Source organism: Gasterosteus aculeatus, chromosome 14, assembly GCF_964276395.1.
Source record: "Gasterosteus aculeatus chromosome 14, fGasAcu3.hap1.1, whole genome shotgun sequence".
Classification (NCBI taxonomy): domain Eukaryota; kingdom Metazoa; phylum Chordata; class Actinopteri; order Perciformes; family Gasterosteidae; genus Gasterosteus; species Gasterosteus aculeatus.
The window spans coordinates 1,698,266-1,711,923 of NC_135702.1; the positions used below are offsets into that span (position 1 = coordinate 1,698,266).

The 13,658-nt window shown below is 47.6% G+C and overlaps 2 protein-coding genes across 4 annotated transcripts; one reads left to right on the forward strand and one right to left on the reverse strand.

The window, feature by feature from the left end:
• Nucleotides 1–1,850: 1,850 nt before the first annotated feature.
• ptpn11a (protein tyrosine phosphatase non-receptor type 11a) lies at nucleotides 1,851–9,379 on the reverse strand. 2 transcript variants are annotated; one of them, XM_040197401.2, is made up of 16 exons: nucleotides 8,882–9,343; nucleotides 7,811–7,933; nucleotides 6,882–7,076; nucleotides 6,355–6,547; nucleotides 6,074–6,193; nucleotides 5,883–5,996; nucleotides 5,233–5,329; nucleotides 5,035–5,132; nucleotides 4,778–4,936; nucleotides 4,280–4,411; nucleotides 4,052–4,206; nucleotides 3,881–3,948; nucleotides 3,647–3,798; nucleotides 3,440–3,558; nucleotides 3,206–3,311; nucleotides 1,851–2,542 (listed from the first exon to the last, which is right to left on the reverse strand). In XM_040197401.2, exons 1-15 carry the CDS (start codon nucleotides 8,893–8,895, stop codon nucleotides 3,242–3,244), a joined length of 1,809 nt encoding a protein of 602 aa, XP_040053335.1. In that variant the 5' UTR covers nucleotides 8,896–9,343; the 3' UTR covers nucleotides 1,851–2,542; nucleotides 3,206–3,241. The 2 variants fall into 2 exon arrangements, with proteins under 2 accessions (XP_040053335.1, XP_040053337.1); XM_040197403.2 differs by lacking the exon at nucleotides 3,206–3,311 and having other exon boundaries at nucleotides 8,882–9,379.
• A 100-nt stretch (nucleotides 9,380–9,479) lies between these two features.
• tmed2 (transmembrane p24 trafficking protein 2) lies at nucleotides 9,480–13,207 on the forward strand. Of its 2 annotated transcripts, XM_078088751.1 has the most exons (5): nucleotides 9,988–10,340; nucleotides 10,853–11,045; nucleotides 11,237–11,254; nucleotides 11,589–11,696; nucleotides 11,792–13,207. In XM_078088751.1, exons 1-5 carry the CDS (start codon nucleotides 10,161–10,163, stop codon nucleotides 11,914–11,916), a joined length of 624 nt encoding a protein of 207 aa, XP_077944877.1. In that variant the 5' UTR covers nucleotides 9,988–10,160; the 3' UTR covers nucleotides 11,917–13,207. The 2 variants fall into 2 exon arrangements, with proteins under 2 accessions (XP_040053459.1, XP_077944877.1); XM_040197525.2 differs by lacking the exon at nucleotides 11,237–11,254 and having other exon boundaries at nucleotides 9,480–10,340.
• The last annotated feature ends 451 nt before the right edge of the window (nucleotides 13,208–13,658 follow it).

The following is a 13,658-nucleotide window of genomic DNA, read 5'->3' on the forward strand; positions in this document are numbered from 1 at the left end:
TAAAGGGTGAGTTCACTCAAATTATGAACATATGTGTATCTATATGTGTATCTATTGCCTCGGTATTATTCAGCCATGTGCAGTGTTTTTATTTTAGTTGTTCTTTGAACTATTCTTATTCCCACATTTCCCAGTATTTGTACTTCATTGATGCTTTAAAACGTTTCTCTTCTGCAGGATTCAAAAGGGAGGAAACAACTGTGATGTTTCTACTGCATCGATTTCCATCTCTTCCTCTTCTGGATAAAACGATCACAATAAACCTGTCATGCAAACAAGGCCCAAAGGGCTTTTCCCACAAAAACAAGACACAAATTAAAATCACTTAATGAAATATAATTAATATACATAAGATGAAAAATGAAATTAGTTTGTTAACTTTTAATAATATGCTACCTGGACCATTTCTTTGGGCCACTTAATGTAACATTTCCTTGTTTCCTTTCCAAGCTTTATACAGTTATTATAAATAATCCTAATTAGATTTTGGCATTTCTAAAGCTTTTATTGTGTAAATAAACAAAACAATCTGATCTTCTGAAACGTGTCATTGAATCCCACGTGGAAATCTCACACAAACAGACACACAAACAGTCGCACGGCGACGCGTTCTTAGCGAGTCATTTATTGTTACTGAGGAAGTTAACACGGTTAACTGCGTTAAACGTCACACAACAAACCTCTGCCGCTGTGAGGTCACTTCCTGTGCGTCGCACAGCTGGAGGCATATACACACAGTACATCTTATTGGCAAGTAGATATGCTTTAGTAAGTACTACTACCAGGTACTCATGTACAATATACATGTTAAAAAATATAGTTTGTTTGCATCGCCACCAGTTCCTCTTTGTTCAGAATTCACATTGAAGTGTTTCAGGTTTGTTGGATGGCGACGAACCGAAGAGCTGTGTTGTCTTTATTTGAGTAGCGACACACACACACACACACACACACACACACACACACGGAGGCAGACGCACAGAAGGCACGTCTCTGCATCTGCACATCGCCAACGGATGAGCAGTCCATCATCGGGGGGGGGACGCTCTCAAACCTCACACCCCGGCGCACAAACCACAGGACGAAGCAGGCGCCCCACGACACGAGAACAGACTCATCCGATTGGACCATAAGAACCGAGTACAGTGCACCGCACTACGGGGGCCTCAGTCTGCTGGGGGGGAGGAATGTTTCCAAAGAACAACCCCCCCAAATAAGAACACTGTTTTCATATATCTGAGTTTTAAATGCAGTCAGTGAAGGTTGAGAAGAACCGTCCCTCAAGGCAAGAGAAGGGAGGCTCCTTCTTTCCTTTCCTCAGCAGAAAAGGATGCGAGCTTCTCAAGGCGGCGTGACGGGACGGCCCAAAGACCAGGACCAGGACCAAAGACCAGGACCAAAGACCAGGACCAGGACCAAAGACCAGGACCAGGCCTCAGGGTTGAAATGTGCGGGGGGGGGGGGGGGGGGTCTCTGAAAGACATCGGACTGAGGAGATAAAGATTAACAGGAAATGGTTTGACAAGAGTTTGATGAAAAGGTCGATTATCTTAGCTTAGCATGAGGAAACAGCTGGCCTGGTCCTTATGCTAAGCTAAGCTGCTTAGCTAGGAGGTGACCGTAGCATCTGTTGCGTCCTCCATGAGTTCATGTGGAAGTTACAACGAGGCCGACGTGGATGAACTGACGGACGTATCAGAAAGGCCAGAACAGAGTGTGTGTGTGTGTGTGTGTGTGTGGGGGGGGGGGGGGGGGGGCACAAATCTCTAACCACAACACTGACAATCTATCGGACCACAGCTGAGCAGTTAAGTACACGTGGCGCTCAAAATAGGCATCGATACACAAAAGGCATTCATCTTTTTTAAAAACACAACATAACAAAGTGTAATGGGAAAAAAAATGCACTTAAACAACTTAAAAAGGCTTTTTTTCCCCCCTTGAAATCCTCCGCTGTCACTTTGGGGAAACGCCGCTGGAATTGTTACGCTGCTAAAGTAAAGAGCAGCAGCAATAAGGGCGACGCCGCTGCTCAGGAACGGTCCACAGACACAAACCCCCCCCAAGAAAACATTCTCTTCAAGGCAGTTCTGGCACAAAAAGTCTGACTTCCTGTTTAGAAGTGGAACGAATAGAAAGTAAAGATGATGTCATACTATCAGGCAGACGCAGTATTCTCTGTAACGTAGTGAAAACTGCTCTGGGAATAAAGGTCTGCCGCCCCCCCCCCCCCCCCGTCATCTGGCCTTAAACTCCTCCGCAGCCTTCCTTTGGTTAATGAACAGAACAAAGGTGAGCTGCTTCCTCCTGTCAGCGTAGCAGGACTCGTCAAAGGCTCTTCTGATGATCATCACAGTGGTTTAGGATTCAACTAGAGGGAGAACGTTCAATGGGAGCTCAGCGAGGACCGGAGGACCCTCTCCCGCCTGTGTGTGTGTGTGTGTGTGTGTGTGTGCGTGTGTGTGTGTGGTTCCATGGCATCGCGGTCAAGTCTCAGGCGTCAAGGTGTGGCTGGCGAAAAAAACTGTCAGGGATGGACATCCTGAAAGAGAGAAAGGTAAAAAGACTTTTACCTCACAGCCGCAGAGACAAACGCCTTCGTGACTTTTATCCTGAGGGATCATTTATTCACAAAATGGTGAATTTGATGTCATGCAAACATCAAATTCTATACGGGAATTTAGAATGAGGCCCGTTGGTCCATGTAGTCAAACGGACCATAAAGCAGCGGATGCTTTAGGGCGGGACCACACGCTGATTGACAGGGACAGACCAGAATAATAATGAATCCGTCCTCCTCAGTCCAAATATGGTCACTTCCTGTTCACTGACTGCAAAAGTAATAATAAAAAAACGAGGGCGTCACGATGAGTGAGAAGGACGTCCCTTTTGACGATTAGTATAATAATTAGTCCTCCGCTGGCCCTTAGAGACGTGTGTGTGGAAAGCTTGACCCCTGTGCGACCCCCCCCCGGAGATACGGCTCACTTTGAAATCACTTCCCTACAGAAAGGCTTTAATGTGACGTCGTCTGCTCCTGCAGACTTAAAGTAAGACGAACGCATTCAACGTTTGGTGTCTAGTGCGTTACGTTGTTGTATTTACTCCTTTGACGCCTCGTCGGCTTCCTTTCCAGCCTCGGAGAATTAAAGTCTCACATCGGTCGCTTTATTCCTCTAAATGAGCAGCGTGTCAGTTCATTTACCCGGAACTGATAGAGCACTGGGGTCAAAGGTGAATCTCATCTGAAGCTCTTCTGCTGCTGCATCAGGCCCACGTTCTCATACACTCTGGAGCTGTCCTCCCTCATCCTGCCAACACACACACACACACACACACGCGCGCGCACACACACACACACACACACACACACACACACTTTCATGAGAAACTACGCGTCCAGCAATCGGGCGGCGTGAATGTGCGGTGGTGGACTCACTCTGTGCAGGTGGGGGTGGGGATCGGGGTACACGGGGGCAGAGGGCTCTGCTCCCCTCCGGTCAGGTCGGACAACGAGTACTTGATGTTGGTGTACTCGCGCCCTTTAATCTTACTTTTCTGCAGAGGAGAGAAGGCGGGAGGTGTTAGGAGACAGGAACGAGGGCAGGTGGGGGAGGCGGGGGAGGCAGGGGGGGGCGGCACAGACCTGCTCCTCCTCGATGCGTCTCTGCAGCGTCTCTATGTAGTGCTGCACGGCCATGTAGATGAAGCGGTACTGCGCCTCCGTCTGCACCATCCCCGAGCGCTGCGAGCGCACCATCTGGATGGTCTTCGGCACGTCGATGTCGCAGTCGACGCCTGCGGCACAGAAACGGGACCGGAGGTCACGGCGGGTTTTGGGGCGACGCCTCGGAGCTCACCTGGGGGACACGCGACTCACCCTTTTCTCTGATCACGTCTATCAGGATGTCGATGACTATGAACGTGCCCGTCCTCCCGATGCCCGCGCTGAACAACGGCAGAGACAGAGATGGTGATCCACGGCTCCTGTGCGTGTGCACGTACTCATGTGTGTGTGTGTGTGTGCGTGTGTATGTGTGTCTGCGCGTACCTGCAGTGCACCGCTATCGGCCCGGCGTCCACTATGCTCTCCTGCTTCAGGTTGACCTCCTCCAGGAAGTCGAGCACGCCGCCCGGGTCGGTGGGCACGCCGTGGTCGGGCCAGGCCCTGAAGTGGTACTGCCAGACCGTGCGCTCCGTGTTGCCCTGGAAACGAGACGCGTGTGACGACGGCGGCGGTCTTTCCAGAACAAGAAGTGCGAAGCCCCGAGTGACTCACCTGTCCCACTTTGGACAGCTTGAGCTCTCTTAAGATGTAGTCGTGTGCCGACGTCTCTCGCACGTTGCGGACGCGCATGGCGCCGTACTCCTTCAGCGCCGACATGTCGGGCCAGTACTTCACACATTTACTCTGCAGAGACACGAGGAGACATTTACCTCTGGAGGACAGGATACGCGTCATGTGCCAGAAGCAAAAGACGTGAATGTGCAGAATGAGAATAATGCGTCTGCCATTTGTCACCAAGTAGCTCAAATGAAACGATAAGTAACTATTTAACATTTGTGATAGTAAAACACTTAAAGGAAGAGTTCTGCATGATGAGCACTCGGTACTTCGATACCACATGCAGATTCAACTTTTTGAGATCCGGATTTTTCTAGTAGAATAACTTTTTTTTTCCTACTACAGCAGATGATCGGATACAGGAACCTGCTTCGGATATTAAAGCATCACGTTTGCTTCTTATAGGACGGGAGGTGTTCGGGCGGAGCTCACCTTCCCCCGCTCCACCTCTTTGGTGGTCATCACGATGACCCGGGAGTTCTCCTGAAACACCATCCTCCAGAAGTCACTGATGGTGTTCTGCAGACAGCCCTGGGTGGCGATGTAGCTCTTCTTCACCTTCGTGCTGTTGCACTTTGGGTCCAGCTCGGGCTACACACACACACACACACGCACACGCACACGCGGTCAGCTGGGTGCTGCATGCGGGCCGCGGCCGTGATGACGTGCAGAGCGAAGCGGGTCGTTACCATGACAGCAGACACCACCATGATGATGTTGGCGTTGATGTAGTCGCAGCCCGGCTCGTTGGGCTCTCGGTCGTTGAGCACAACACGCGTGTGGTCGACTACAAACACAAACACACGTTTTAGCACCTCACTCGGGTAAAGGTCAAAGCGTCTTCTGGTGGGGGTCGAGGGGGGTCGAGGGGGGTCGAGGGTCCTTACAGGGCAGAATGTTCTTGTATCTGTTCTTGTTTTTGTTCTCTGCTCTCTGGCCCTCTTTGCGACTGTAGAGCAGCTTACACTCCTGCTGCTGCAAGGTCTGGATGGAGGGAGGGAGGGAGAGATGAGGGAGGGAGGGAGACATAAGATCCAAATACACAATCAATACAATAATCAATGAGAGGATTTAAAAGCTTGTTTTCTATGATCGCCAAAACTAAACTGTTGATTGAAGCCCGAAGCAATTAAAAAAACTAATTATCTTCAGATTTTCATCCTTCCAACGGTCCTTGAACGCATCTTGGTCAGTCTTCAAAAACATTGTATTCTACTCGTCTCATTTTAAACTTTCCTTTCACCAGATTCTGTTAAAAAACATTCAATTCAGAGTGAAACTATTTGCTCTTCTGAGACAGTCGCATGACATTTAGTCTGAGACGCTTTGGCTGAACGCAGCGAGGAGAGGATGTAAATATAGTACATAGATAAAACACGTGGAGCTTCCCCGTCTGAGAACCTGGAGACAACTTGTGGATATCTGGATTCCATTGAAGAAAAGGAAATTCAAAGTGGGTTTCTTCTGGTCCTGATTGTGTCGGAGAACCGCTCACCTCCACGTCAGAGGGCTCAACACGTCGCACGGAACCACTCACCTCAAATTCTTCCCAGAAGCCCTGCTTGACCTTGTCCGTGGCCTCCGCCAGCTTGCTGAGCTCCCTCACCCGGCTCTCGATCTCGGCGGCGTTGATCCGCGTGGTGTTCAGGGGCTGTGGGACGGAGCGGGAGTCAGCACCAGCAGCACGCTGCTTCTAGCTTCCCGGCGATAAACGGGCCCGAGCGGTACCTGTTTGAGCTGGAGCACGGTGCCCAGGGTCTCCACCATGGGGTTCTTCTTGTAGTGCTCCACCAGGTCGGTGAGGGAGTCGAACTTCTCCCCCCCGCCGACGTCGTACTTCAGGTCATGCTGAAAAGGAAGGAGGCCAAGTGTCAGCATCAGAGGACCTACATGTGGTACGAACAAGAACCCAAGGGACCGGTCCATGGATTCATTACTCATCCATCAGAATCCCCTACACAAGGGTTCAGGAGTCGCCCCCTGGTGGACACTGGGGAGAATGCGGTCACCTGGCAGCGGATCATGACGTGTGTGACTTTGGGTTTGCTGTCGCTGCTGTCCGTCTTGTCGTCCCCCGTCCGGACCGACAGCACGAAGTCCCCGGGGTGACTCTGGCTCTCCCTCACCAGGAAGCTGCCGTTCTTCCCTTTCTCCGTCAGCAGCTTCTCGGCCTCGCGGCCCGACAGGTGTCCGTGGAACCACCTGTCAGAGAGACACAGGCCAAACTCATTCATTCAGCACGAGGGAGGATGCGCTGAGCTGCAGGATTGTACGGATAAATGCAATTGGTTTGAATTAAATCAAAATCAGCGGTTAAATCGCAGAACTTCAAAACAGTCCACAAAGCAACGCGTGACGTCACCATGACGACGCCCTCTTCCAATACACAGTACATGAGAAAAACCCATGTCTTGTTCTATTGCTCCAATGGTAAAATGTCCCAAATACAGATCATGAGAAACAATGTGGCTAAAATAATAATAACAAAAGATGGTTAATGATTAACAGAATAATGATGCACAACGACGTCGCTCACCGCTCTGAAGTGGGGTCGGCACAGTTGAGCGGATACTTGAGCTCGATGACGTCGCCGTTCTTCTCCTTCAGCTGCCCGTGGTGCTCCATGTAATACTGCACCAGCTCGGCCAGGGTGGCGAACTTCTCCCCCCCGTACAGGTCGTAGTAGTCCCCCGTGTTCTGGATCTTGATGTGGGTGACGGCGCCATTTCGCCTGCAGGGACAAAAAGAGGAGAAGAGGTCAGAATCATGGAGAAATTCTGCCATCTGGAGGGTTCTTCTGGTTCTCACAGAATTTGTTTTATATTTATGTTTATTTTATTTATTAGTTAATAATTGCATCCAGCTATTAGTGGACCAAACGTATCAGCAATTAAATCAATATAATCTATAATCAATTTAGTAAAAGACAAACATCAAACATTAGCTTCTCTAATGAGAGGTTACGCATCTTTTCTGTCTTATGAGAATTTAAACTCAATATATTTGTGTTGACATCGTCATGTCGCGCTTCATCTCTTCACATTTTCACTCTATGACATTTTTTTCGCACCAATTGATTATGATAAATACGACCAACATGTACAAATAGTCAGACACAAAGCCTCCACCAACAACAGATTTTAAAATAAACTATTCAAAATGCGCCGAGATTCTGTTTCTTAAAAAGGAAAGCACCACATTTTTGTGACACAAACCCAGAAGCTGTGATGAGTCATCGAGAATGACCACCAGCATTTCTCAGAAAATAGAAAAAGGAGAACTTGTGGCAGATCTGAAACTCGGGCGCACAAAACCCTCCGAACGACCACCAGGAGACACGACTTCACACGGACTTTCAAAATAAGAGAACCCAACAAGAAAACACTCTTCTCTGAGGTGGATATTTAATTCCTTCCGTCCCTCCCCACCAGTTTATTCTGAAGTTGCTGACACAGCATCACTTACCGCACCGACAGGGTGAAGTCTCCCGGGTTGCTCTTACTGGGTCGGGCCAGGAAGCTCCCGTCCACTCCTCGGGTCAGCAGCAGGTTCTCAGCCTCCACACCTGTGATGTTGGGGTGAAACCACCTGAGAGGGACACACACACACACACACACACACACTCTGTATCAGCTGCCTGTAAAGAGCTTGGCTGCTTTCTTCAAATATTCTGACAATAAAATAAAGCTCCTTTTTGATAGATGCACTAACTGCAGCTGCACCATAACTTCTCTGTATGGATGAAATAAAGCAAAGATAGATGCTGTTGTGCGTGTGGTTGTGAGTAAACCCCCCCCCCAACACAAGCCTGTGTCTATCAGGCTCATAGTCTCTGTGTCTCACCCTTACAGACTCAGACTTGTCTTCGTTCATCACGACCCGCACACATGCGGTCTGTCTCTGTCTGGGACACACAACCCTTCTGTCAACTAACTAAGTGCTCATTATGCATTATGCATCCCATAATCATACATGTATAGGGTTGCAATTATTTGGGTTTTATTATATAAAATAAATAAATAATTATTATATAATATATAAATAATTATTATTATTTGGAAGGGGCTTAATGGTGCAGCTGATGTGAAACACGTTTTTCTTAACCTATTAAAATAAATACTTTATTAATTGATCATATTTAAGATCAATGATGCAGGTCTGCTAATAAAGTGAGCTCACAAATGTAGAGAAGTGAAAAGTAAAACTATGAAGTACCTTGAAATTGTACTCAAAAACAGAATAAATTGCTTTGCAATAAACCTGATTCATAGAAGCGAGGAGGTGTTTTTTTTTAAACTTTTAATTAGCATATCCGTTGATGATAAGTGCGCGCTTCGTTTACGTCCATGATGTGTTACTAACGTTACTTTCTGCTCGGCGACAGACAGTAACGGTGTTTACTACCCTCAACATCCCTACAAGCTACCGGCGTATGCTAACTCAAGCTAATGACTTGTTGTTGTTGGCCCGCACGGAGTTCCGTTCCACGTTAGCTTGCTCGGCTAACGCAGCCAGCAGACATTGTTTTCCTCTTACCTCCGAGATGTCATTTTCTCGTCCCTCACTTCCTCGCTGGCAGTTAGCGGTAGCTACAGTTAGCCGGCTGACGTTTCCCAACCGTTTCCGCTTCGATCACAGAATAAAGTGCTTCATCGGCTCGCACCCGGTCACAGGACGGCACCGAGATCCAGGCATCAGAGACGGGGGGGGGGGGAAATCTACGCGTTACTTTAAAAAAAAAAAAGTCTCTAGGCCTTCGGCCCCGGAGACTTCACGGCGAAGTCGATTACGGGACGTCAGCAAACATGCGACGGAGTTGGAGGGGTGCGCCGGATTCTGTCACCCGGACCCCCGCCTTTGTTCTTATTTAAATAAAGCACACGGGGTTGGACTCGTCCGGCAAACAGCGAGGCGTAAATCGAAGGGTCCTATCGGTGTCTCTTCGCGCATGCTCACTGGCGACTCGTTTTTTATCGTTACAGCGGCGCGGGCGGCGAGCGGCGAGCGGCAGAACGCTTTCTGCCGCGCTAGCGTGAAAAACCGCAACATTCCGCCGCCCACCGCGGAGACCGCGCAAGTCACGTGGTCTGCGTGTTAAAGCTGCAAAAACAAAACCGGAACGCTCTTGGTGAGAACGTTAACTCTTCTGCAGTGGTAGAAGTGATACTCGTATGTTTTAATTAAGTCAAAGTAGTGACAGCATTCTAGTAAAAGAGAATAGAACCACAACAAGCAATGTATCAAAACATACTGTTAGCAATAAAGCAATAAAGCTAATTTATTTTCAGAAAAACACACAGTATTTCTAATGCCAATGCAAAAAGGTACCACCTGTAACCTTTTGTGGTTATTAAACTCAATTGCAGGATGTTCAGAACTTTGTTGCCATGAAATATGTCACTGATCGTATTATAATGAGGAGCTTAATTTAGGACAACGTATAAAAGGTTAAATGCAACATACACAGTAAGGAAGCAGAATTAATCATCAAAACACCCACATATCTATATGTAATGTACTCGACCATCACCACCACTGGAGGATGTTTAGGACAAATGAAATGTCCCGTGAGCGTCGCTTCCCTTACGCAGAGTATTCGCGCCGCGCACTCTGTGAAGTTTGGCCCTCGTCGGCCTCCGTTTAAGCCCGTACGTGGCAGTCAGAGAACCGTGTACACAGCAGCCGAGGCTGGTGCGGCTCCTCTCCTGTGACAATTCACCCGGACAGACCCGACGTCCCGCTCCCCCACAAGCGACGCTCCGAAAACAGCGAGCAGACTTCTTTGGTGACGCCGTGAGAACATTTGTTCGGTACCATGTTCACCGCATCGGAGCTGGTTGTCCTGCTGGCCGTGCTTTCCGCCACCGCGTCCGGCTACTTCGTTAGCATAGACGCCCATGCCGACGAGTGCTTCTACGAGCGGGTCAACTCGGGCACAAAGATGGGCCTCATGTTCGAGGTGGCCGAGGGAGGCTTCCTGGACATTGACGTCGAGGTGAGATACTTCTCCTTTTATAATAAACCAACCCACCTGAGGCGGAGAAATGGTTTCATTTGAACTTAAATATGAGCTTGTGAGGCTTCCGGCCTGTGCTAGCTAACGTTAGCTGCCGCCGTCTCTCATGCGTAACTAAACTAACTTAACGTTAACATGCATGGTTACTATCTAATACACGCATTTTAAACGATGCTGGGAATTATAGTTATTACCCGGACAGCTTTATGTTAACAAGTGTGCTACAATGTCAATTGAATTATTCATAAGGATACAGGAAGTGCAGCGCTAGCATCATCCGGCTGCGTTATGCTAGCAAGCTAACGTCAACTATAGATGAACATGGAGATTTAACGTCACCTGTTAACCAACATCTACTCTTGACTGCGTTTGATGAACCGGTGCTGTGGTTTTACCCACAGCCGAGTGCTTTAGGCTCCCAGATGTTGCTGCCATATGGTGCAGCGGTGGGATCCCGTCATGCAGCTGTTGTCTTGTTTCTTCCTCCTCAGATAACGGGGCCCGACGGCAAGCAGATTTACAAGGGCGACCGGGAGTCCAGCGGGAAGTACTCTGTGGCGGCACACATGGACGGAACCTACAAGTTCTGCTTCAGCAACAAGATGTCAACCATGACGCCCAAGATCGTCATGTTCACCATCGACATAGGGGAGGCCCCGAAGGGCCAGGACATGGAGACGGAAGGTACGTGCATCGATGTACACAAGAGAAATGAAGAAAATACTACTATCTCCCACCAGTCAGCCAGCTGTATCCCCCCCCCCCCACACACATAGATCACGCAGGGGGCAGACCACTTTGTCTGTGTTCTGCTAAACTTGTCATTGTCCTGTGATAGTTTGACTTTATTTTGGACACTCTGTTCCTCTTCGTAGGTGGTGACAGCTGGGATGGTAGGGAAACGGGGCAGATCTTCTCTCCAGAAATAGGCTTTTCAGTTTGCGATGCACTGCAGAGTTTCTCCTAACCAGTGTTGTATTCATGGTTTAAACTAATGTGCATTTCAGCAACATGTAGGTTGTGTTATTAGTGAATGGCTTTGCTATTTGCACAGCGAGAACGTGTGTGATGTACAAATGTCTCTGGTGATGGGACGGCATCACCTGCGACATGAGTCACAATTGCAGACTTGTTGTGCATGTGTTGCATACCTCCCATGCATGTTTTTCTTTTGTGCACATCCACTGTTGCCGCCTCTCACTTCAGATTTCCGTTTGCCTGTTTCAGCTCATCAAAACAAGCTGGAGGAGATGATCAACGAGTTGGCGGTTGCCATGACGGCTGTGAAGCACGAGCAGGAGTACATGGAGGTTCGCGAGAGGATACACAGAGCGAGTGAGTGCGGCGCCGACGAGCACACGTACGTCGCTTCAATTGTTTGAGTGGAAGTTCTTACTGAATAACCCATGTTCCTCTTCTGTGTTCTCCAGTCAACGACAACACAAACAGCAGAGTGGTGCTGTGGTCGTTCTTTGAAGCTCTGGTTCTGGTGGCGATGACGCTCGGACAGATTTACTACCTGAAGAGATTTTTCGAAGTACGGCGAGTGGTTTAGTGCGATGAAATGATCCCCGGTGTCCTCCACTGATTGCTCCCCACATCAAGACAGTCATTTACACTCTGGAAAACAAAACCGGCCGATTCGAGTGAAGCCTCCATGTGATTAGATCTAAGATGTTTTGTTCACCTGTTACCTGTTTGGTTCCTTATTTAGAAATATGATTTTTTTGTTTGTTTGGAACGGATTCTGCGATAAATGTATTGGTTTCTCTTTTTTTGTTTGTTCCATAATTATTACATACAAATTGTGTGAATGCCCGGGAGGTTCATACTTATGTAAAAGCCCTCAGATGAATAAGGAAAACCCACACGAATCGGTCTACATGTGTGGAGTTTGCACAAGAGAACGCATAGATTTCCATGGGACCCTTTCAAACGATAAAAGAAAAACGAAGCATGGGATCATATTTTGTTTTCAAGTTTGTTTGTTTTTTATCTCATCTCCCAAGCCGAGTCAGAACGTGCTGATGGATATGTGATATCTGCACAAATCGCACTCCTGCTGGCTTTTACTGAAGGATTTACACAGTAGCTGATCTTTTAGGGGAAACTGTACAGCTTCTAGCTCCGTCTGTTGATTCACAGTGATCCACGCTGCGGGGGGGTTTGGGGGGAGGAGACTTATTTTCTGTACGTAGTTCAGAAACATTTGCGTGGTTTCTTGGCTCAAGAATCCACCCGTTGATTTGACTTTTACACTTTAATTTGACAACTTCCTCTTAGCAGAGAGACCTCGTAGAGTCGAGGCAGAGTTTGATTTTAAAACTCCAAATGAAAGTGTAGAGGAATACTGAAATGCATGTTACATGTTGATCGGCGCTGGGTGGGAATGTGGTTGGGGGGGGGGGGGTTCTGATGCATAATGACTGCTGTGTGCTTTAGTTGCTTCTACTATAGTTTGTTGGGCTTAGGGATTTTAAATTATGATTGTATACAGTTTTTTGTTCTTCCTTTCCTGGAGCATATCCTGTCACATGCAACTGTTTGGATGAGGCCTTTCAAATAGCTTCTACTGTACCAGTCTCTTTCCAAATCAGGTGCAAAAAGAAAACTTTCTTCCTCTGCCACAGCTGCACAGCTGGAACATCGCAGGTGTTGCATGTTGCTGAATATGTTCCAGTTTTGTATTAAAAAAACTTCTGGCAGGTAAACTGCTCCGTACACAGCCTCTCGTTTTTTGTGATTACAAGCTACTAAATCTGATAAAAATGGAACCGTACAAATGTAGAATGGTTGTCTGGAAAAAGCCCCAAGTTTCATAATAAAGCCAATATTCTCTACATTTACTTGGTTGTCTTTTTTTTTTAAAGAAAAGGTTGAAATGCAAGTTTGACTGGATCACGTCGTTGTTCGTTGGTAAACTGGGTGGCTCATTCGGGACAAGCGTTAAGTTATCTGCATTGCCTTTCAGTCCAACCTGGAAGTCATTGCTAATTTAGACGAATGTCCTTTGTTCTTCCTGGTGTGACGAGTTAAACTGCTGAAGGGTTTGAGAATCGTTGAAGAGAACCAATGATGCAACCATACTCAAGCTTCTGAATCAAAGAATGAATTCAGTATATTTTGAGTGATTCAGCGAGTACTTTCACCTTGGATCCCTTAAATCGGCCCAATTTTGTTGTTGATGTAAGCAGGAGTATTGTTTAAATGTGGTATTAATAATTCAATGTTTTTTATATACATACACCGTAATAGTAATATACTACAAAGTGGTGTTTACGAAATGATTTTTTCCCA